General features: G+C 44.5%; 1 protein-coding gene across 1 annotated transcript in view; it reads right to left on the reverse strand.

The window, feature by feature from the left end:
- Positions 1–1,597: 1,597 nt before the first annotated feature.
- HSD17B14 (hydroxysteroid 17-beta dehydrogenase 14) overlaps positions 1,598–21,372 on the reverse strand; it is a 33,815-nt gene continuing 14,040 nt past the window's right edge. The window contains exons 5-9 of the mRNA XM_088451014.1: positions 20,682–20,773; positions 14,004–14,108; positions 8,681–8,748; positions 2,479–2,575; positions 1,598–2,024 (exon numbers count right to left, since the gene is read on the reverse strand). Of these exons, the coding sequence (XP_088307140.1) occupies positions 1,860–2,024; positions 2,479–2,575; positions 8,681–8,748; positions 14,004–14,108; positions 20,682–20,773 (527 nt within the window). The 3' untranslated portion in view covers positions 1,598–1,859. The remainder of the gene's footprint in view (positions 2,025–2,478; positions 2,576–8,680; positions 8,749–14,003; positions 14,109–20,681; positions 20,774–21,372) is intronic.

A 21,372-nucleotide genomic window follows, 5' to 3' on the forward strand; every position in this document is an offset into this window, starting at 1 on the left:
GGGGGGAGCGATCAAGCTGATCGCGCCCTCCACTGGTTATGCGCCGGGCTGAGGGGGCTCACTGCGCAAAACATTTTTCTTTACCTAAGGAGGAGTGGCTACAACTGCCACAATTAGGCCACGCCTCTTTTACCTGGGCCCGACGCGGCCTGCCTATAGTTAGTATACCCCTAGAAGTCAGCCATCCACAGTACCTGTGTAATTCATGTGTTTCTTATTAAAGGCACAGATCTGTCAACCTTGGCCCTAAGGACTGAGGCCCTGATTCAGAGCCGGACGCTCTGACAGAGCGCTCGCTCTGAATCAGGGCATCTTTTTTTTGTTTTTATGGAGCGGCCTCCTGGCCGCTTGCATTGCTGTGGGTTGCCACCCACAGCTAATGCGAGCAACCAGGATGATGGTCGAGACCATCGCGACCATCGGGTTTACGACGAGACCCCTATGGTAGGGTCTCATGGCCGCAAGCCCCAGAGAGCTTTCGGCTCAAACAGAGCCGAAAGCTCCCGTTCTCATGGGAACGCCGAAAGTTCCCGTTCTCATGGGAACGCCTCCATCTGGGCAGCCACCCCCCCGGCCCGCCCACCAAAGGGGGCGTGCTGTCACTCAACATCGACAGCACGCCCCCTTTGGTGCGAAACCCGGAGTGACAGATTGCCCGTCGTTATCCGGGTCTCTCGCATGCGCACGACGGAGCCGGCTCCGTCGTGCGCATGCGCTCTGGGCCACCATTGACCCAGTTGCGTGCGCTCAGCGCTTGCGACCGGGTCTGAATCAGGCCGAGTTTGACAACCTGTGCTCTATGCAATACCTAATATTTAGATCATTTTAAAAGGTAAATAGAGCATACAGCTTTACATATAACAGAAGTATATCCTAGATCATGTGCAAGATGCATTAAGAGAAACATTATTTATGGAGCATTATTTTCCTAACATTTGTTCCCAGCTCGGTTAGTACATAGGTAGCTGTACAGCTATCCTCCTACTATTTTGCAGTGCAATGCAAATAGTATCTTTTTTTCTTCAAATGCACATGGCTGTCTAACTTTTTATATTATATATATATATATATATATATATATATATATATATATATATATATATATATATATATATATATACACACACACACACATATATATATATCTTTGGAACCATTATTTAAAAAAAACATTTATATTGCCTTTTTGAAATAATTTATTAATTTTGATGTTATTCGATTGATTATTCTTTATTTATTTGTTGTTTTCCTTTCACACAATAAAACAGTGAACTAGTTCCAGATTCACAATATAATATGTATAAATGGTGATTTTTGAATAAGTATATATATTTTTTCTATTTTATAGCACAAGTAGTTTATCACATAGCTGCCAACATTTTAAAATGATATTTCCGCATTGATCTTGCGTTTGTATCTGCATACAGCCCACACAATACTGTGTAACAGGTCATGGAACACTAACTTCCATCTTGCCGTGTTTATGGAAGTTTATTAGAACACACGTTTTTTTAATTTTAAGTTCTCCTCTACAAGACTTTTTCAGTTATAATGGCAAAAAGAGAATGAGAACATTTGGCAAGAATTGCATCTAACACACAGAAAAATAAATATTTTTATTGTGTAGTTGGTCAATAGGGACAAGTCTATAAAAACCTGTAAATTAGGGGTACTGGTCACCTATGATATGATATTATTGATGTATGTTACTTATTTCTTGAGCACATCTTCATCTTCTTCCTTTGGAGAAAACCTGAAACATTCTTTAAATGTCTTTATATTTTAAATCAAAGGAAACCATGTTTGAAACCACCTTGCTAGCTTTGAGGCACTGATATGACATCACAGTCCATGAGCAGTCAGTGATAAATGCTGCTGCGGGTCTTCTGCTGGTTCTTATTGGCATAATTGAGTTCAGCCCCACCAGTTAGGAAAAGATCAATACCAGTGCAGAATGTACCTTCAGCTGCCAGGTACAAGGCAGCCTTGGCACACTCCTCTGCTGTGCCCATACGACCCAGAAGCTGAGAAACCAAAAGAAACACATGAGAAATGGGAGTAGGAAGGAAGAAAATTGAAAAGTAACTATAATGACTTCCTAACTTAACTATGGAATATGCAAAAATATTGATGCCACAAAAAACCATGAATGAGAACAACTACTGTAACAAAACATTGGCGGTATGGAACTGTAGCTATACCGGTCGCCAAGAATGAAAAGTATTTTAATTAATAATTATTCCTAACTGGGCAGTGCAGAGCCATAAGGTTTCACCTTTACAGCCTCATCCATTGTATGTTTTATCATTCATTTATATTGTGTGATGTTGTTCCTGAAAAGTCTCTGATGAAGAGCCTCAAGTAGTATTACTGGCTTGGGTCACACATGCTTTGTATGTCATAGCCTGTTCAGTTGCTGTGAATATGTTTAGCTCCCTACAACTCTATCTCGCTGTACTTTTTATTTTATTTTATTACCTGTGCGTCTTTACCTCCGAGGATCATGGCTTCTGGATTTGTAGAATGGCTGGAGAGTTCTTCCCACAATGGTGTCCATATGTTTCCAGGAGAGATACTAAACATAGAAAACAATATAACAAGGGTCATCACAATCCTGTTCTGTTCAGTTAACAGGAAGACTTTTTTTTTTTTAGGCAAACTGTTTGACTTAGGGCCTGATTCAGCAAGGATCGCTACTGCAATAGCTGTTACGCACGCATTCACACTGCGATCATATGCTAATCCTTTGCGATCATTATGCCATCACAGCACAACATAAGGACGCCCACCTTACCTTACACACATCCATAATGCTTAGCAAGACTGTGAAACCATCGGTAACATCGAGTACAATCGCAGCCTCACGCACACTTGCGCTATGTCAGACCTTACTCAGAAATTGCGAACCTTCCGGTACGCAGTGAGAGCTCAGGCTGCGTAGGGCATCGCAGTGGATAATTTATGCACGCCCCTGCAACGGCGTTCAAAGGCACTGGCACGCCTGCGTTTCGCCGACCAGCCCCCCGTCACCACCTCCAAACGGAACTTCCTGTCAGTCACTCTGCGATGGGTCTACGAAGCCACTGCGATCGCAGACCCGATCAGGAATGAAAGTCCAGGAATGATGATGTTCGTCCATGTAAGATGACGTTTATCCTCTTTCTGAGTTCCGTTTTTTTGGAGGGAAAAATCCGAACTCAACGTGCAAACTCGAACCTATCCGAGCCTGCACATCCCTACAGGTTATATGTGAAAGTGACTGATAGGCCACACAGAGAATCCTTAACCAGGATGCTGGGTTTATTGATATCAATAGGATGAAAGGTAAATGGTGGTGGTATTGCAGGGACACTCTACACAGTAAAGATGGTGTCAGCTGCACATGACCAGTAGCAGAGCAGTGCGTCTCCACTGACTCTGGGTCCTCGTACCCAGGATGTAGAGTAGAGAGAGGAGGCAGTGCCGGAGCGCACTGCTCTCTAACATCCCAAACCTCATCAATCGATATAGCCTGTTCTATCTCTGCTCCAGCGTCAACCCCTGGTTCCAGTATACAGCCTCATTGTACATCTGTGTGCTGGAAAGAACTGTACTACCCAATTGACTAGTACTACGTTTTCTCACCTGAACAAGCAGTATAGCAGCTCGTACACAGGATAAAACATAAAAGCATATCTTTTATTTATCAGTTGAATTAGTACATGTAGCAGCCTATCCTTCCATTTGGAGCAAGTGACCACGTGAGGTAGTTTGTGAAGGACAACCGTTCTGTGACCTGAACTCTCTCCTAAAAATTAGCTGTCCTGCCCCAGTCAGGCAGTCTCCCTGTAAAACCACACTCTCACCTCACTCAGCTTCCCCTACCACAACCTGCAGCCTCCTGTGATATAGATCCCTACCCTGACAACCAAGCAGCACCCTCTGGAGATGAGAGCAGAAATCGACGCTGAGTGCTGCATTGGGGCTAGTCCCGGGTTTACCGCGGGTCCCTAACTGAATAGCTCCTGGTACTTTACCTGGGAGCTGAAGCCACGCTATAATGCTCTCCGCTAACTGAATGACCCCTTAAGGGTCAATGCTCCTTGAAGTACCCCAGTGGGATCCGGGGACGAAACTCTGGTGAGGGGTCAGAGGGACAAAGTACCCCTGAAGCTGAAGCTTTCTGCAGAATAACAAACACAAATCTCAGCTCTCCTGATTATGTTAATGTTTAATTATGCAATAGTCAACAAAACACAATTTCGCCTGAACTCGTGCAAAATGTTGAAACTTGCAACTTATAAAATTTTCTATACAACTTGAATTAAATTACAAATTTAAAACATCCAAATGTGTCCTCTGTTTGGAAAAACAACAGTCTAATAACATGTCACAAGTCAAGAGCAGATGGCAGGATCAGTCTCATGACAAATGTCCTTAAAAAAATGTTAATTTAGTTGCTGATGGGGGAGACTGATCTGACCTCCTTGAGTTGTCGGATAGCCACCTGTGGACACCCAGACTTGGATTCCAGCAGACAGTGGTGGTAAGCTGTGAGGTATGAGCAAATATCCATGAAGTATGTCACTAGGTCTGAGTGGGTGCACTCTGCTTGTATTTGTTTCCATCTGAACCAATGAGCAGTGGGTGCTAAAACCTTGCAAATGTGTGATGCAAGGCTGCAGTACAAATAACACTTCTAGGGGCTGATTCCGAGTCACATGTGATGCATCCACTTAAGCGCCACTGACTGCAGTTGCATCTGAGACTTAGGGGGTCATTAAGACCCGCTCGCGAGCGTCAGGACGCTCGCAAGCGGGTCGTTGTTCCCCACTGCCCATGCGCACGACGGAGGGAGCTCCGTCGTGCGCATGCGCGAGACCTGGCGAGCGACGGGCTCACCATCGCTCCAGGTCTCGCACCAAAGAGGGCGTGCTGTTGATGTTGATTGACAGCACGCCCCCTTTGGTGGGCGTGCCTGCCAGACGGAGGCGTTCCCATGGGATAGAGCCAAAATCACTCCAGGGTTTGCGGCAGCGAGACCCTACCGCAGGGTCTCCGTCGCAAGCCCGATGGTCGCGATGGTCAAGACCATCGCGACCATCATCATGGATGCTCCCTATAGCTGTGGGTGGTAACCCACAGCTATGTGAGCGTCCAGGAGGACGCTCCTAAAACAGGTAGGAGGGCCCTGATTCAGAGCGAGCGCTCTGGTCAGAGTGTTCAGCTCTGAATCAGGCCCTTAATGCTAGTGAGTCTTACTCCTTACTCTTGTGAGTCTGTTTTGAAAGTTTGTTTTACAACTGTGAGGCTGCATCTTCCCCTGACCATTAATTAGTTTGTTGAACAATCTGCTCACACACGCCCTCCCACTGTACCAGCTGTACCAGCTGACCTAGCCTCTCCTGCAAAAGGGTCTCATTCTAAAGCCTGCACACACAGGCTTGGCCTGCCACTGTAACCTGCATCTTAAGCATGCCATCTGAAGCATGGAGTTGGAACCGGAGTTTGAACTGGATTTGGACTTTTGACTACTTTGTAACCAAAAATGAAACCATTTCTCAAACACAGCAGCACAAGAATGCTGCCACTCCACCTTCATCTCACCTTCACCTTCATCTCCCCTGAGACTGGGTTCGGGTGCTGCAGCCAAATCGAACTCCACAAACTGCTGGATGCGACAAGACCACACACTTGAGTGAAGGAGACGCTGTGGCTTTTTGCAGATCATTCTCTCATTTTTTAATTTCTGATTAAGTTTAACAACATTATACTTCGGCTACTTGAACACCCTGCCAGATGTAACCTACGCAGTGCGCCCCAGATGGTTGCCTTGGATGGTTCTTTCTTGTGCAGGGTGTACAAGTACGTGGATCTATTCATTCTGTGCAGTGTTCTCCCCAGGCTGTTTTCAGCGGGCGCATCACCTGGCAGAAACAGCTTACCGCCCGGCACTTTCCCCCGTCGACCCCCGCTGTGGAACGCTGGCCTCTGAAGTGACCGGAGGCTAAAGAAGCCTCCGATCGCTTCAGAGGCCAGCGTTCCCAGTGACGCAGTGCGCGGATTACATCATGACGTCACCCGCGACGTGAGGAGCCTGCCCCGCGCGCCTGCTGGACCTACTTAGATCCAGTCAGAGCGAGGCAGCAGGAGTGGGAGCGCGAGCGGCGAGCAAGTAAAGGTAAGTTCTGCCCGGTGGTGCTGCACTCCTCTGTGACACTGCTGCCTGTCTTCTGTGCTGAGCTTGCCTGACTGTGTGTCTTCTCCAGAGGGCTCCCAGCTGCTCTGATCACATTCAGCCGGGCTCGAAGTCTCCCGCTCACCGCCATTTTCTGTTCCCGTTCCCTGGTTCCGCTGCTGTCATTTGCTGGGCTTATTCCTGACAGGCTAGGCTTAGTCGCACCTGGGGACTTGGTTTACTGGCCCCTGCTGCTGTCTCCTATGCATCTCACTGCCTCTGGGACCTTTAGACACTGCATAAGGGAAACAGAGCCTGGGGGCACTGCATAAGGGGCCAGCCTGGGGGCACTGCATAAGGGACACTATTTAAGCCTGGGGGCACTGCATAAGGGGCAGTTTGGGGGCACTACATAGGGACACTATTTAAGCCTGGGGGCACTGCATAAGGGGCAGTTTGGGGGCACTACTTAAGCCTGGGGGCACTGCATAAGGGCAAAGCAAAACTACAGGGGGCAATGCATAAAGGGAAAAACTACAGGGGGCAATGCATAATGGGCACTTGACTGAGAGCCAGTGGGGGAGCAGCCTGAGACCTGTCGGGCTGGAATGGTAAGGGAGATACCCCTTTTCCCGGCGCGTGCATAATTGCGAAGGCCCCTGCCCGGCTACTTTTTGATGCCACCCGGCTGGAAAAAAAATTCTGGGGAGAACACTGCTGTGTATTTCATATTTCTATTGTTTCAGTCACCTATATATGTCATGTCAAACTGCAGCACTGTTTGCTGTATTTGCTATTCCCAGTTTTTTAAAATGTACTTCCACCCCACTGTATGCTATACTGGTGTGCTATACATCCACTGAAGTGCATCCTCCATGGGCAGGATGTACTTTACGCGGATCTATTCACACAGGGTATATCATACTGCCACACGTGTCACTTTTCCCATATATGCCTTGGGTCCTTGCATGGTTCATCACCCACAGTGTAACCTTAGTAGTGCGTCCAACATGGCTGCCTCTCCTGGTACACTCGTGGATGGGATGAAATATACATGGACCTGACTAATATGGTGGGTCCCTACTCCTAGCATCAGGATGCTGCAACCACACCCATTTTGTGTCATTATTTCTAGACGTACCCTATTCCACCCAGGGTAACCCTACGTAATGCGCCCAAGACGGTTGCCTCATTTGGTACCTTTTGTGGGTGGAATATATAACCCATGGAAGTTATTTCCCAAAATTTGCAACCACCAACCTTGCAATATGCTTAATGTGCTATCTAGGTTTCGGTTGATTTTAATTATCTCTATGTGGTTTTCTACTTTTTTTTCTTTTTGTAACACCAAATCCTTGTACAATGTACCATACTTGCACCCCCTTGTATTGCAGCATGGTTTGTCAAGGTACACAATTACTTGCTTTATCTTACTTTATTCCCAAATCTGAATCAGGCCCACAGCTCATGTACTGCAAAGGTAGGCATTCTGTGTCTAGCATTCTGTAACTATTAAACTAATAGTGTCAGCATGCTTTGCTATGAAGAGGGAATGCTGGGGTTTGCAGCTCCACAATTGGTATAATAAGAAATACTATATGCAATGCTACTTTTGTGTTGATTATCGAGGGGGGCTTATATTTAACATGTGCACTGGGGTCCTCTATTACCTTGGACCGCCACAGAGATGAGGAGGGCATCAGGCACTAACAGTATGCTATGCTAGGAAGTTTGATGCGATATAATATAAATCACATTTTGGTTAAATCTTATTCAGTGAAGACAGTATGCTATTTAGTGTGACTCACTTATGAATATAGTAATAACTTAATTTACAGAACAAATATGCCTGGGGCCAGCAGGTTTTGTGAATCTCTGTGCCGTGTGTGCTACTATTTGATCAGCCACACCTGCAGTTTGCACACCACTGATAAAAAAAAAAATCTGCACTCCACAAGTATGTAAGGTTCACCCTGGGGGAGCTAAAGGAAATGATATTGCTTGCAAAGCACAAACATAACAACAAGTAACATGCTGTGATTAAAAATATGCTGTCTCATTCTGAATATTGAGCATCTAAAGGATTATTAAGTGTTATATTTACAAAGCCAGTTTCTTTTTTCAGTTCCTCATACATGCCTACTCTCCCGGAAGTCACGGGAGGCTCACGATTTTTCCCCTACACCCCTGGGAAAGTAGACACTTGTCTCGCATTCCTAGTGAAGTGGGCAGAATGGGGAACATCTGCTAGCAGATCGGCAGGTCCGCAAGTAGGGGGACAGAGCCCAATTACACGATTCTTTGACAATCTCGTCATTTAGCTCCGCCCCTATTAAAATATGAGTGAATCAAGGCATTTTACTGTGAGTGGGTGGGGCTTAATTAGGTGGATCTTCTGGCCCCACCCCCTAAACCAGCCCACCTGCTTCTCTTCCCCAACCTTCTCCCTGGGAGGAAATGTCAGAAGTCATCAAGTATGGTTCTATACATACAAAAATGATACAAGACTAAATCATCTCTTACCTATTCACTCTCACATTGTGTCGGCTCTCATCCACTGCCATTGCCTTAGTCATTGCAGTAACTGCTCCCTGGTGCATAAAGGAACATTTTGTTGAACACACTGCATCCAAAATCCAATACAAGGAGTTCCAATATAGAGTTACTCTAAAGGGGCCTATCCATTACCCGACTTTATGAACAATGCGACCGAAACCTCCTGGGTATGGTCGGATTGTTCACAAAGGCCCTCATTCAGAGCCGTACGCTCTGAGCAGAGCGCACGCTCTGAATGAGGGCCGGGCTCCATTTTCATGGAGCGTCCTCCTGGACGCTCGTATAGCTGTGGGTCACCACCCACAGGCTATACGAGCGTGCATTGTGATGGTCGCGATGGTCGAGACCATCGCGACCATCGAATTTGCGAGCCGGAGCCTGCGGTTGAGGTTTTCAACCGCAAGCTCCGGAGTGATTTTGGCTCTATCAGAGCCAAAATCACTCGCACTGACATCACTAGTGATGTCAGTGGGCCGGCTTTTGACGGGAGGCGTTCCCGTGGGAACGCCCCCGTCAGGGAGGCACGCCCCTGGCACGCCCACCAAAGGGGGCGTGCTGTCAATCAACATTGACAGCACGCCCCCTTTGATCGGACACAACGAGCGAAGGACTTTCCTTCGCTCGTCGCGTCTGGCGCATGCGCACGACGGAGCTCCCTCCGTTGTGCGCATGCTCAGTCCATAACATCGACCCACTTGCGAGCGGACAGCCGCTCGCGAGTGGGTCTGAATCAGGCCCAAAGTCGGCTAATGGATAGCCGGCAAGGACCAGCAAGGCGTGTGCACGCTGGGTCCTTGTCGACCCCGAATGTCTACTGAACATGCCCGTCATCCTGATGACGCTCATCAGGTCCGGCATGTTCAGAGATAGGAGGTCGGCTCCTTCACTGAATGACGTTCAGTGTGGGCACCGCACGTCGGCGACCTGAAGGTCTGAACGCTAGTCGTTCAGTCTTTCAGGTCGCCTAGTGGGTAGGCACCTTAACTTTGGTAAAAGTTTTTATTGCTTAAACATGTTTTTACAAAATTTAATAAACCTAAAAAGATTATTCGGAACAGAAAATCCTGTATCTCTACCTCAGGGTTTCGCAAACGCTGTCCTCAAAGTCACCTTCACAGTCCAGGTTTTAAGGATATCCATGCTTTGCACAGATGGTATAATCAAACTCACTGAGGTACTAATCAAGTCATCTGTGCTTAAGTATGGCTATTCTTAAAATCTGAACTGTTAACTTAAGGACTAAGTTTCGGTACCACTGCTCTACATAGTTCCAGTCATTAATATAAGAAAAAGCTGACTTTTTTTTTCTCCAAGTAAAATTAAATGCCACCCATAGTCTGCAAAAGAACAGTGTCACCAAGTGGCTAAATTAGGAACATTGTAAAACAATTACTCAAGAAGACCAAACAATAATGGAGACTGAAACAGAAACTATGCTTCAAGTCCCTGAAGGGAATTGTTGCCTCATAAGTAAAATTTGCAGTGTAAACATACGAAATGACCAGGTGGTTTAATTCCCATTGTTTAATGTGAGGATACCGGGTTTTTGTGTGCGTTATTTTTGCCTATTGCCCTTTACCGCCTTGCACGGTACCCCAGGTCCTTTAGGAGTCCCTCGGAGTGCACAGAAGTGACACAATAGCAAAGGTAAAATGTTACCTTTATGTTTACACGGCACACAGTCATGTAAAAACAGCAACTACAAGCTATATACAGAATTGCCTGTAGTATTAGCCAAAACTTTGAGGATACTACCATGTCCCTAAAATCAAAATCCCAACGCCGGCATCCCGACAGGGTTAGGATACAGACACCTGTCGGTCGGTATCCTAACTCTCCCCCTCTCCCTCTCCCTTAACCTAACCTCCCCCCTAGTATTTTAAATCAGAACCAATACAGGAGTTGATATTTTAATTTCCCATAATTATTCTCACAGCAAATGCTCCTTAACATCTGTTTTTTTTACCACCCCCAAACTTACTGGAAGTAGCCCGATACTGTTATTGGTCTATTTCATCCAGTTCCTGGTAGATGCATTATCACGTGAACATGCTGACTGCAGTGTAGTTGTACAGTTTTATATTAGGATAGTGTTTTTGTTAATACAGATGTCATAATTTGTTACCCCCAGCACAAGCCATTGGTAACTCTGGCAGTTTTCCATTCTGCCAACTTCTGTTAATGGGGCAAACTAAACACAGAAAACAAAACACTGCATTCGGATGATACAGTGATAGAGTGGCCAGCATTGCTGCATCATAGAACTAGGGCCATACAGTACATGGCATTATAACAAAAGGACTATCTACAGTAAATGGTGTTTATATGTTCTTCCCCTTTCCTTCCACAGTCCAAAAGCCATACTCTTAATAACTGGTATACTGGTAGTATTAGCAATAATAATGTTATTTCATACTTGCCTACTTTTGAAAAAGCATTTCAGGGAGATTGTGAAAGCAGCACCTATGGGCGTGTCCTGCTACATCTGGGAGGTGTGTCATACAATTGCCTTACATGCAAATGTAGACGAGCCCCAATGCTGTTAGTAAAATCAACTTTTGATGAAGAACACACTGACAGATACTTTTCAAGGTTTGCTCATGTATTGTGTTTTACAAGTGGTTACATATAAACAGTTTTACATATAAAGTGGACGCGAGAAACCTTATATTAAAATACATGTAGCCATAGGCATCATTGTACCTTATAACCAATGCAAGGAAAATGCACCGATGATCCCATTTGAATGTAGATATCTCTGATATCTTTATTTCTCCCCCCAAATATATAACAGCTACATAATGGGGGGTAAGGTGCAATCATGGAGAATGCTAGACTCTTCAGGGAGACAGAGAGATTGCTACTATTTCAGGGAGTCTCCCTGACAATCAGGGAAAGTTGGCAAGTATGTATTATTTATATACTACTTTCTTCCAACAGGACTCAATTTGCTTTAGGTTAATTGACTGCTGTCCAAAATGTACACTAGTGTGTGTGCAGTAGACAATTTAGAATGTAAGCACTCTAAGAATGTATATTTCTTTCTGAAGGATTGACCAATACATTTTTTGTATTTATGCATTTTTATGTGTACGGTATTGTAAACAGTTTTGTATGGATTTGTATTTACACTACTTTTTTGTGGCTGGGATAGTAACAATCCTTGTGTGTTTTATAAACAGTATTTTTGTTTATATATAATCTTTAGGTGTGTTTTATATTATTTGTATTAATACAATGATAGCAGCAATCCTTGTGTGCAGTTTTATAAAAAAAAATTATTTATTTATACCTCTTTATGTGTGTGTTGTTTTATAAACAGTTTTATTTGTATTGCTACAATCTTGTGGCTACAATAGCAGCAATCCTTCTGTGTTTTATAAACAGTCATCTTGTATGTGTGTTGTTTTACATTATTTGTATTGACACAACGCTATGTTAGCAGCAAATCCTTGTGTGTTGTTTTATAAACAGTGTTATTTATTTGTATTGTTAGAACTCTTGTGGCTATGACAGCAGTAATCCCTGTATCCTGTTATATAAAAGAGTTTATTTGTATCTATACCTATCGATGTAGGGAATTCAATTAGCCGCTGTAATTTACTGCAGGCTAAATGATCCCCCAAATTAGCCCCAAAATGAGGCCTCCGGCAGCATTTATTGGTAATTTTCCTACCGCAATCATGCGAACAGTTCAGGCTAAGAAACAACCAAGTGACGTGGTCGATGACGCTGCTTTGTTAATTATGCACACCCTTAAAACGCCCGTTTTGACCGTTTGGCACACCTGCGTTCGGATCACCACTCCCCGTTTTCAAGCACCTTCCCCTGTTACCACCCACAAACGCCTCATCCTGTCACTCAAATTAGCAGGCACTCGCTATTTTGCGAGCGCTCGATTTCCGACCGCAATGACTGATTGGCGCATGTGCATTACGACCCATATGCATGCGAAGATGTGCGAACATCGCTCGGAGCGAACGAGCGGCCGCTTACGAGCGGCTCTGAATCAGGCCCTCTGTGTGTTAAGGCCTGTTAACACATCAATGCAACGGGCGTTAACAAAGGTATCGGGTGAAAAAGGGAGCCTAATTGAACAGCCTTGGGCAATAAAAACCCGAGGCTACCTTTCTTTTTCACTCCCATTAAGCTATCGGGGCTAACTGAATTCCTCCCTATGTGTGTTATTTTATATGTATTTATCCAACTTGATATTGGCTAAGAGCTATGTACAACCCAGGGACAGAGCCTCCCCCTGTCATACTCCTGAGATTTGATATAAATATCTTTTGTATTATTCTAATAATTTTTAGAACTTAAAAAAAAACATTTTTTTATTGTAATCATTTTTATTATTAACACTCACCAGCTTTGTGGAGCTCCCTGGTAATGCAAGGAGAAGACAGTTGAGGCAACAGCTCAGCCTAGATTCTGTATAGTCAGAGACTGCTTGCAGAGTTGGGGGCGGGGCCACACCATGGGCAATAAGCTGCACAGAAAGAGAGCTAATGGAGGCATGCCTCCGAGTTTGGGGGACGTGCCTTAAACACTGATGGATGCCTTGGATGTGTCATGTGACCAGGAAGTGCACTGCAGTGTTTAGAGATCAGAGCACAGGCAGCAGCGTAGGTAGGAGAATCAATGGTAACTGAAGCTTATATTGTAGTGAGGGGAGAATTACAGTGAGTAGGGAGGTGAGACAGGCTCCCAACAAACAGACCCATCTCCATGTGTGCCTCCCCAGCCATTAACCCCACTGCACGTCACCACTGGTACAACCCCATGTGTATTCTTTTATAAACAGTTTTATATTTGTATTTATACCTCTTTATGTGTGTTGTTCTATAGACCGTGTTATTTGCTTTTATACAACTTTATTGTGGCTAGTATAGCAACAATCTCTACATATTAGCAGTAGATTCCTTTAATTATCTGTGGATGTGCTTTGCTATAACATCCCCTTTGTGTGTTCTATCTATATAATCTGTCTCTACTTCATAGTGGCCCAATGTTACACTTTCATATCGCCTGTTGGAGGACCTCTCTGAAACATGTTGCTGATTATTTTAAATACATTTCCACTCTTGAAATAATTCTTAATTTGTTTCTTTTCAATGCTTAGGCTTCTCTATACTAATTACATAAATACTTGCAAAATATATTTCTTGCATGTAACAATTAAAAAAAGACCAAGCCATGTACAATAACTGTTTTTACACAATGAAAAGGCTTTAGGCAACATCTGCAAATGATATATAAAAGTCTCTTTGATATGCAGAAGACATCCTACCTTTGTGGCAACATAAGGTATTGCATGTTTTTGACCAATGATTCCAACAAGACTTGAAATGTTGATAATATTGCCTTGTGTTTTCCTTAGATAGGGTAAAGCATACTGGAATATATATATAATAAAAATCTATTAAAATTATGAAACCAAAGTGTCAAATGATGATGTTTTGAACTATAAAAAATACACAGTAGTATGATAGCTCACATAATATTAAACCTCTACAGTATAAGCACATAAAAATATAAAAATACAAAAAAAAAATATAACTGTAAATTTTTGGGAAAAATAGAACATTTTAAATGACAATAAATATATATTATGGAGGACTTCCGGTGGGCGGGGCATCTGAGATGGCCGCGTTTTAAACAGCTCCTCTCCTCGCACCTTCAAAACTGGCCTGCATGGCTATTTCAGACAGACTATCACACACTCCACCGGTCAACGGGCTAGGGGAACACACGGAGATCACTTTGATATAAATCCGGTGCTGTGGAGTGAGCAAATTACTTAACCCGGAGTCCGGCCAATCTTTGATCTCTACTGCGCAGTGACACCCAAAGCCATCTTGATTGACTTTTGAACAGCGCAGCGGCTTCTCCCTGCTGCCCGAGTGGCTCACCCCCGATGTGCCCTGGAAGCCCTGTCCTAGTGTTGTAAGAGGACACGGCTGCTAGCTGATCCTGGGACCTCCTTGCCAGTAACAACGCGGGGGAGCAGATAGATAGGTGCGGTCACTTACACAAAGCTGGGATTGTCTTCCCCTGCAGACTGAGCTGGAGCTCAGACACTATCTAGGATCTAGGCTATATCCTCCTCTGGATTGTGGATCAAGCACAACCTAATTATTGATGACAGCACTGGGAACCATTACAGCATATCCTATTTGACCCAACCGAGGGACTGAAGTTATCACACCTGGAGGAACTATCCTCCACCATACTTAATTTACGCCCACAAGCTGGGGTTTTGGGAACTGTGTCTGCATTCCAAGTTTCAACGAACTGGAGATAATATGACAAGGGACACGATCACCTATTTACTATAAGAAGCGACTGAAACCTGGATCCGCATTACCTTTCCGCCTTCGCAATTTGTTGTGCTGGACTAATATTGGTGGACAGTCTGTTTGGAGTATTGTAAATTGCAGTGGTCTCGTGAGTATACTCACTATATATTAGTAACCACTGTTATATATATCTATTGTAGTGATTACTGTGTATATTACTAGCCTTGCTCACAACAAACCATAAACCCTTTGTCACTCACCTCCTTTACTGATTAATATTTATGGTTGGTTTACCTTGTTGGGAGAACACACTTCACTTGTTATACAGTTACTGCCACCTCCTGGTCACAACACAAATTTTATTCATTTTTATTTTAGGTGTACCAGATCAGTTGACAGTATATATTATATGATCTTCTGGTGTGTTAATACAAGTGTATTTGCTATATGGAGAAATATTTCTCCAGATCATTACTTCCATTACCACAGAGATCATCTTTCCGCAGAATGGGTAAACCAAATAAAATCCCTGCGAAAACAAGCACTTTGCCTTCCTCTCCCACACAGACTCCCCCCGTTGATCAGTCTGATATTAGGAAGGCTGACTCTGTGGCTCTGAACCCAGACATAGGGGCATATTCAATTAGCCGCGGGGTTTACCCCGCGGCTAATTATCGCGCTTGACGTAATTCAATTAGCGGGGATTGCACGCGCGGGTGTCCGAGACCCCGCGCGCGATTCCCCGCTGTCGGCCTTTACCTCGCACCTCATGTAGGTGCGAGGTAAAATATGCGTGTAGCCGTCCTAATCGGCCTCGCACTAGATGCTATAACACACTGTTTCCGCGTTGCTCGCGGAAACCGTGTGTTCCCGCGTGCGACATAGGAGTTAACGGCGCGGGGAAAAAGCTATTTTATTGAATAGCTTAACCCCGCGCCGCGGGACTATCAAGCCCCAATTACTCGCGGGAGAGGTCCCGCGGGTAATTGGATATGCCCCATAGCTGTTGCCTTGTTATGCACTATCATGCCTAAAATAGATTAAAAATTTGAAACACTCTAATGGACAAGAAATTTCTCAATTTTCTTCCGAAAATGGAGGAAAAACTTGACCAATTTGTCCCTAAAATTGATAAGATGTTATATGAAATCCAAACCTCTTTAGATACAGTTTTATCTAAAATATCAGAACATTCCAACAGATTAGACACTGTTGAGCAGAGAACGAGTGATGTGGTAGATCAACTACATACCTTACAAAACTCACATGACTCCTACATTACTTCTCACAAGTTATTAGAAAAAGTCGACGACCAAGGGAATCGACATAGACGTAACAATTTGAGGTTTATAGGTATACCGGAACAGATTAAGGGATCTGCAATATTTTAATATTTGGGTAAAACTCTAGTCACAAAACTTGATATTCAAGACGATATAGGGGTACCTCAAATTGAGCGAGCACATAGGCTCGACCCGGAAAGAGATGGTTCGGAAAGCAGGCCGAGACCAGTGATTGCGAAATTCCTAGATTATAGAGCTAAGGAAAAAATCCTATCAGCTTTCAAAAGACAAAGAGATTTAATAATTGATGATTAACGTATACTTATTTTCCAAGACTTCTTCTCAGTATGCAAGTTCTTGGTAGAACACAATAAGAGATTTGCATTATTACATCCAGCACAACTGAAAGTCACTGACAATGGCCAAACGCTGTTTTTTGACAACCCTGAAAAAGCACGCACGCATTTTTTCATGAATCTCTCCCCCAGAAACTCACCTAGTCACTCTCATTCTGATTTTTCTATTAACACTTAAAAAATAGAATAATGCATTGACGTCTCTTCAAAAGATTTTTTATGCATCTCATAAAGTTATGGGAAGTCATAATATATGGTAACGGGAATGAAACTTCCCGTCTTATGCTTTTATTTCTTTCATTTTGTTATTCGTTAATTCTGTTCAAATTGTTTTTTGTTAATATATGCTCACCTATGTCTGAGAATTATAGTCGGACTCAGTACAGAAAAATGTTGGTTAGGAAAAGATATGAAAATGTATTGAAGCATATCTTATATTTGAATTATTACACAGACACAGTATTGTTATGTGAAACGAGCCCAGGTTCTGATCTTTTATTATATTCACATTTAATTCTCCCTGCTGGCTGGGACAGGGGGGGGGGATTTGGTTATTTTTACATTATATCTTTCACGTTTATCTTATGTTATAGACGTTGGATGACTACTCCCACAGTAACTATGACATCTTCTGACTCTCAACTTTCCCTAAAAATTAAGGTCACCTCTTGGAATATAGGGGGTCTCAATACACCAATTAAGTGTAAAAAAATAATTATGTCACTGAAGAAATTGAAACCTGACATAACTTTCCTCTGAGAAACCCATTGGAAACAGGGGGATGAATCCACCTTAAAAGACCGATGGATTAATGAATGTATATTGGCCCCATATCGTACAAAGGCCCTCATTCAGAGCCGTACGCTCTGAGCAGAGCGCACGCTCTGAATGAGGGCCGCCCTCCATGAAAATGGAGCGTCCTCCTGGACGCTCGTATAGCTGTGGGTCACCACCCACAGCCTATACGAGCGTGCATTTTGATGGCCGCGATGGTCGTGACCATCGCGACCATCGAAACTGCGAGCCGGAGCCTGCGGTTGAGGTTTTCAACCGCAAGCTCCGGAGTGATTTTGGCTCTATCAGAGCCAAAATCACTCTCACTGACATCACTAGTGATGTCAGTGGGCCGGCTTCTGACGGGAGGCGTTCCCGTGGGAACGCCCCCGTCATGGAGGCACGCCCCCGGCACGCCCACCAAAGGGGGCGTGCTGTCAATCACCATCGACAGCACGCCCCCTTTGATCAGAAACAACGAGCGAAGGACTTTCCTTCGCTCATCGCGTCTGGCGCATGCGCACGACGGAGCTCCCACCGTCGTGCGCATGCTCAGTGCATAACATCGACCCACTTGCAAGCGGACAGCCGCTCGCGAGTGGGTCTGAATCAGGCCCAAAGTCCAGAGGTGTAGCTATCATACTTGCTAAACATCTACCATATACCATACTATTTTCTACATCAGACCCAGAGGGATGATATATACTAATGGACATTCACATTTATGACACCAAATACACACTGTTAAACATATATGCACCTAATAATGACCAACAGGTATTTTTCCAATCTATAACACAAATCTTACATAGTAGACAATTTTCATTTAATAATAGGAGATTTGAATACCGTAGCCAACCCAAAAATAGATATATTACCAACCCCTACAAATTATTTAGCCACCCAAAGGACACATAGTCCCCAACTCATGAATGGCCACTCGGTAACGGATATCTGGAGACTATATAATTGCACGGACAGTTTATTCGCTTTTTACTCAGCAGTCCACAGGTCTTTTTCACAGATAGACTATATCTTAATATCTACTACTCTTCTTTCAGATATAATATCTACCTCAATAGGGGATATTGCAATATCAGACCACGCACCAGTATCAATAACTTTGGCTGCAAAATCAAATCACTCCCGTCCTTTTATTTGGCGCTTCCCGTCATACCTATATAACTCCGAACAATTTCATAAATATATGGTGAAAAAAAATATATATATTATGAGCAGGTTTGTCATATCAACCGGCCACCAGGGGTGACAGAAGCACCCCCTAGGTTACCTCATTGCCTGTCTTCCTCTTGCTTCATACCTAGTTTAGAGCAGCTTGGGGTGGGGAGTGGGATGGCATCCTTTGGCAGACTGGGAGTGTGGCACAGGGCTGTGACATCATAACCCAGCACCACACTACCAAAGTATCACTGACATGGACAGAGCTGGTTCTAGCCAGTTTGTTCCCCTAGGCAAGATGTTCGTTGGTGCCCCCTAGCAGATGATAACTTTGTATTTAAGACCAGCCACATGGAAATATATATGTGTATGGCCCTGATGACAGTGCGGGACCGCCGAAACGTTGATCTTTTATAATACATACTTTCTTTGCATATATGATGGTGTCCTTGTGCCGTTTTTCTTGGAGCAGTATAGCTCCAGCCCAGTCCTCCTGGGCTGTGCTACAGTGTCAGTGGTGCCTTCTTCTACCCATTCCTGGACGGGCGCAGGGCGGCAGCTAACGGAGGCGGAACTGTGAGTTGTCACTCACAGCTCTGCTCCGCAAAGGCCCATGGGAGGAGTGGCTGTGGCTGGGCATGTGCCGCGTCCATCTTCCTTGTCTCCTGTAGCCAAAATAAGCTTCTGTGCAGAAGCTCATTCTGACCTGTCACTGCAGTCACCTGACCGCTGAGCTCCAATTGCGGTAGTGGCGGGGGGGAGCTTCAGAGTCATAGAATGCCTCTAAGTGTCCCTACAGTACACCCCATATGGTATAATAAAATTCTTCTTAACCAGCCTTATATGTGTAACCAGAGTCGCTATAGGAAATGTCCAACCCCAGTACAAAGAGGGGATGTGACCATCCAATAGAGGGGTTATGGCCACATGTCAATTTTGGGTCACATTGAGAAGGCATGCTGCTCAAGGGGGTGTAGACACACCATCTTGTAGGAGCGGGCATGGCTGTGCTTCTGTGACAGGCCTGGCCCCCAATACTTTGTACCTGCCCCTGTGTTCTTACTGACAGATACACATGCAATACTATATTTGCATCACATTGCTGTATAAATGGAATCGGTATGAAATACCGCCGGCCTGGCCGACAACAGCAGAGTTCACGGCAGCGGAAGCCCGCCAGCGCTGGAAATCCCGTTCGTGGATAGGCAAGTACTATCTAACCTAACCCACTAACCCTCCTTAGGGGTGCCTAACCCTAACCTCCCCCCCAAGTGCCTAACCCTAATCCCACCTCTAAGTGCCTAACCCTCCCCTTCCCCGCTGCCTAAACCTAAGTTCCCTCCGGGGGTGCCTAACCCTAACCCTCCCTCCCCCTAGCCTAACCCTAAGCCTCCCGGGGGGGTGCCTAAGCCTAATTCCCCCCCGGGTACCCTAAACCTAACACTCCCCCCCACGGCTGTCCGCTCGCGGCGCCCAGCATCCCTTCGATCGGGATGCTGGGCGCCTGTCTCCCGGCGTCGGGAAAATGTCAGACGTCTACATCTAGATGTCCGGCATTTCATCCCTCGCCGGGCTATGACAGTCGGGAAGCCGGCTGCCGGTATTAAGGTAGCCGGCTTCCCGATTGTATACCGTATAAATAATGGTTAATAAATACACAAACACATATTACGCAGCTCTTTACAGAGAATGTTTCCATGTAGCTTTCTTTTTGCAGCGTGAGATTTTATTTAGTCTCTGCGACCACTGCTGCTACTTGGCTTTCTGTCAAGTACAATGAAACACGTGCTGCCATTAAACTGCGTTTGCAGAATATATAAACGGAATTTAAATAAGTTTAGAGCTTAGAATATGAGTGGTAAGTAATAGTTGGACATATTTTTCAATAACAAAAAAACAAAAAAAAAACAAGATGGGACTATCTAAAAATGTTGCAATTAAGAGAATACTAGTTCCTGTATTGCACATACAACCTAAAGAGTAGCTGTTACCATATGATGAATCTCACATAAAAGGGTCTTAGTTGCTGAGATAACACAGAAGTTACTGCATTGGAAATTGTCCATTTAGGCTTTACCTTTGCAGTCAAGAAGTAGCCAATCAAATTCAAGTTTAAAAGGTCACGAAACTCCTGTGAACTCGTGTGGTCTATGATCTGCTCCGGAGGATCTACAATTAATCATTGAACAAAATTAAAAATTAGAACGGTCATGTGTAGGGCACAACATTAACAAACATGTATTAGCTTTTAAAGTGCACCTCTTCCCTACACACAATCCAGACACACTCTCTGTGGTTCCAACACACAGTCTATATTGTCACTAACACAACATTGTGCCTCAATTAGGTCACTGGAGCCTAATAAACTGAAAGGCTGCATTCTCATATATTGGTGCAACCTACAAAATAATGTCATATACTGTCAGATACAGGTGCAATACTATGTAGGCGATGTGTTACACAGGGCACTGTAATTGCTGTTTATTCACAAAATAAATGCAAAATTGAGCACAATATTATGGTTAATGGGCCTGATTCATTGCGGACTGCAACTGTGATTACGCACACGTGTGCGAACCGGCCAATACGATCGCAGTGGCAACGCAGACCCATCGCAGAGTGATTGACAGGAAGAGCCGTTTTGTGGGTGGTCGGCGAAACGTAGCATGCCAGTGCGTTTGAACGCCATTGCAGGGGCGTGCATAAATTAGCCACTGCGTTGCCATACGCAGCCTGAGGACTCATAGCGTGCGCTGAAGTTAGCAGTT

The sequence above is a fragment of the Taudactylus pleione genome, unplaced genomic scaffold, assembly GCF_031769625.1.
Source record: "Taudactylus pleione unplaced genomic scaffold, aTauple2 ptg000535l, whole genome shotgun sequence".
In the NCBI taxonomy this organism is placed as follows: Eukaryota; Metazoa; Chordata; class Amphibia; order Anura; family Myobatrachidae; genus Taudactylus; species Taudactylus pleione.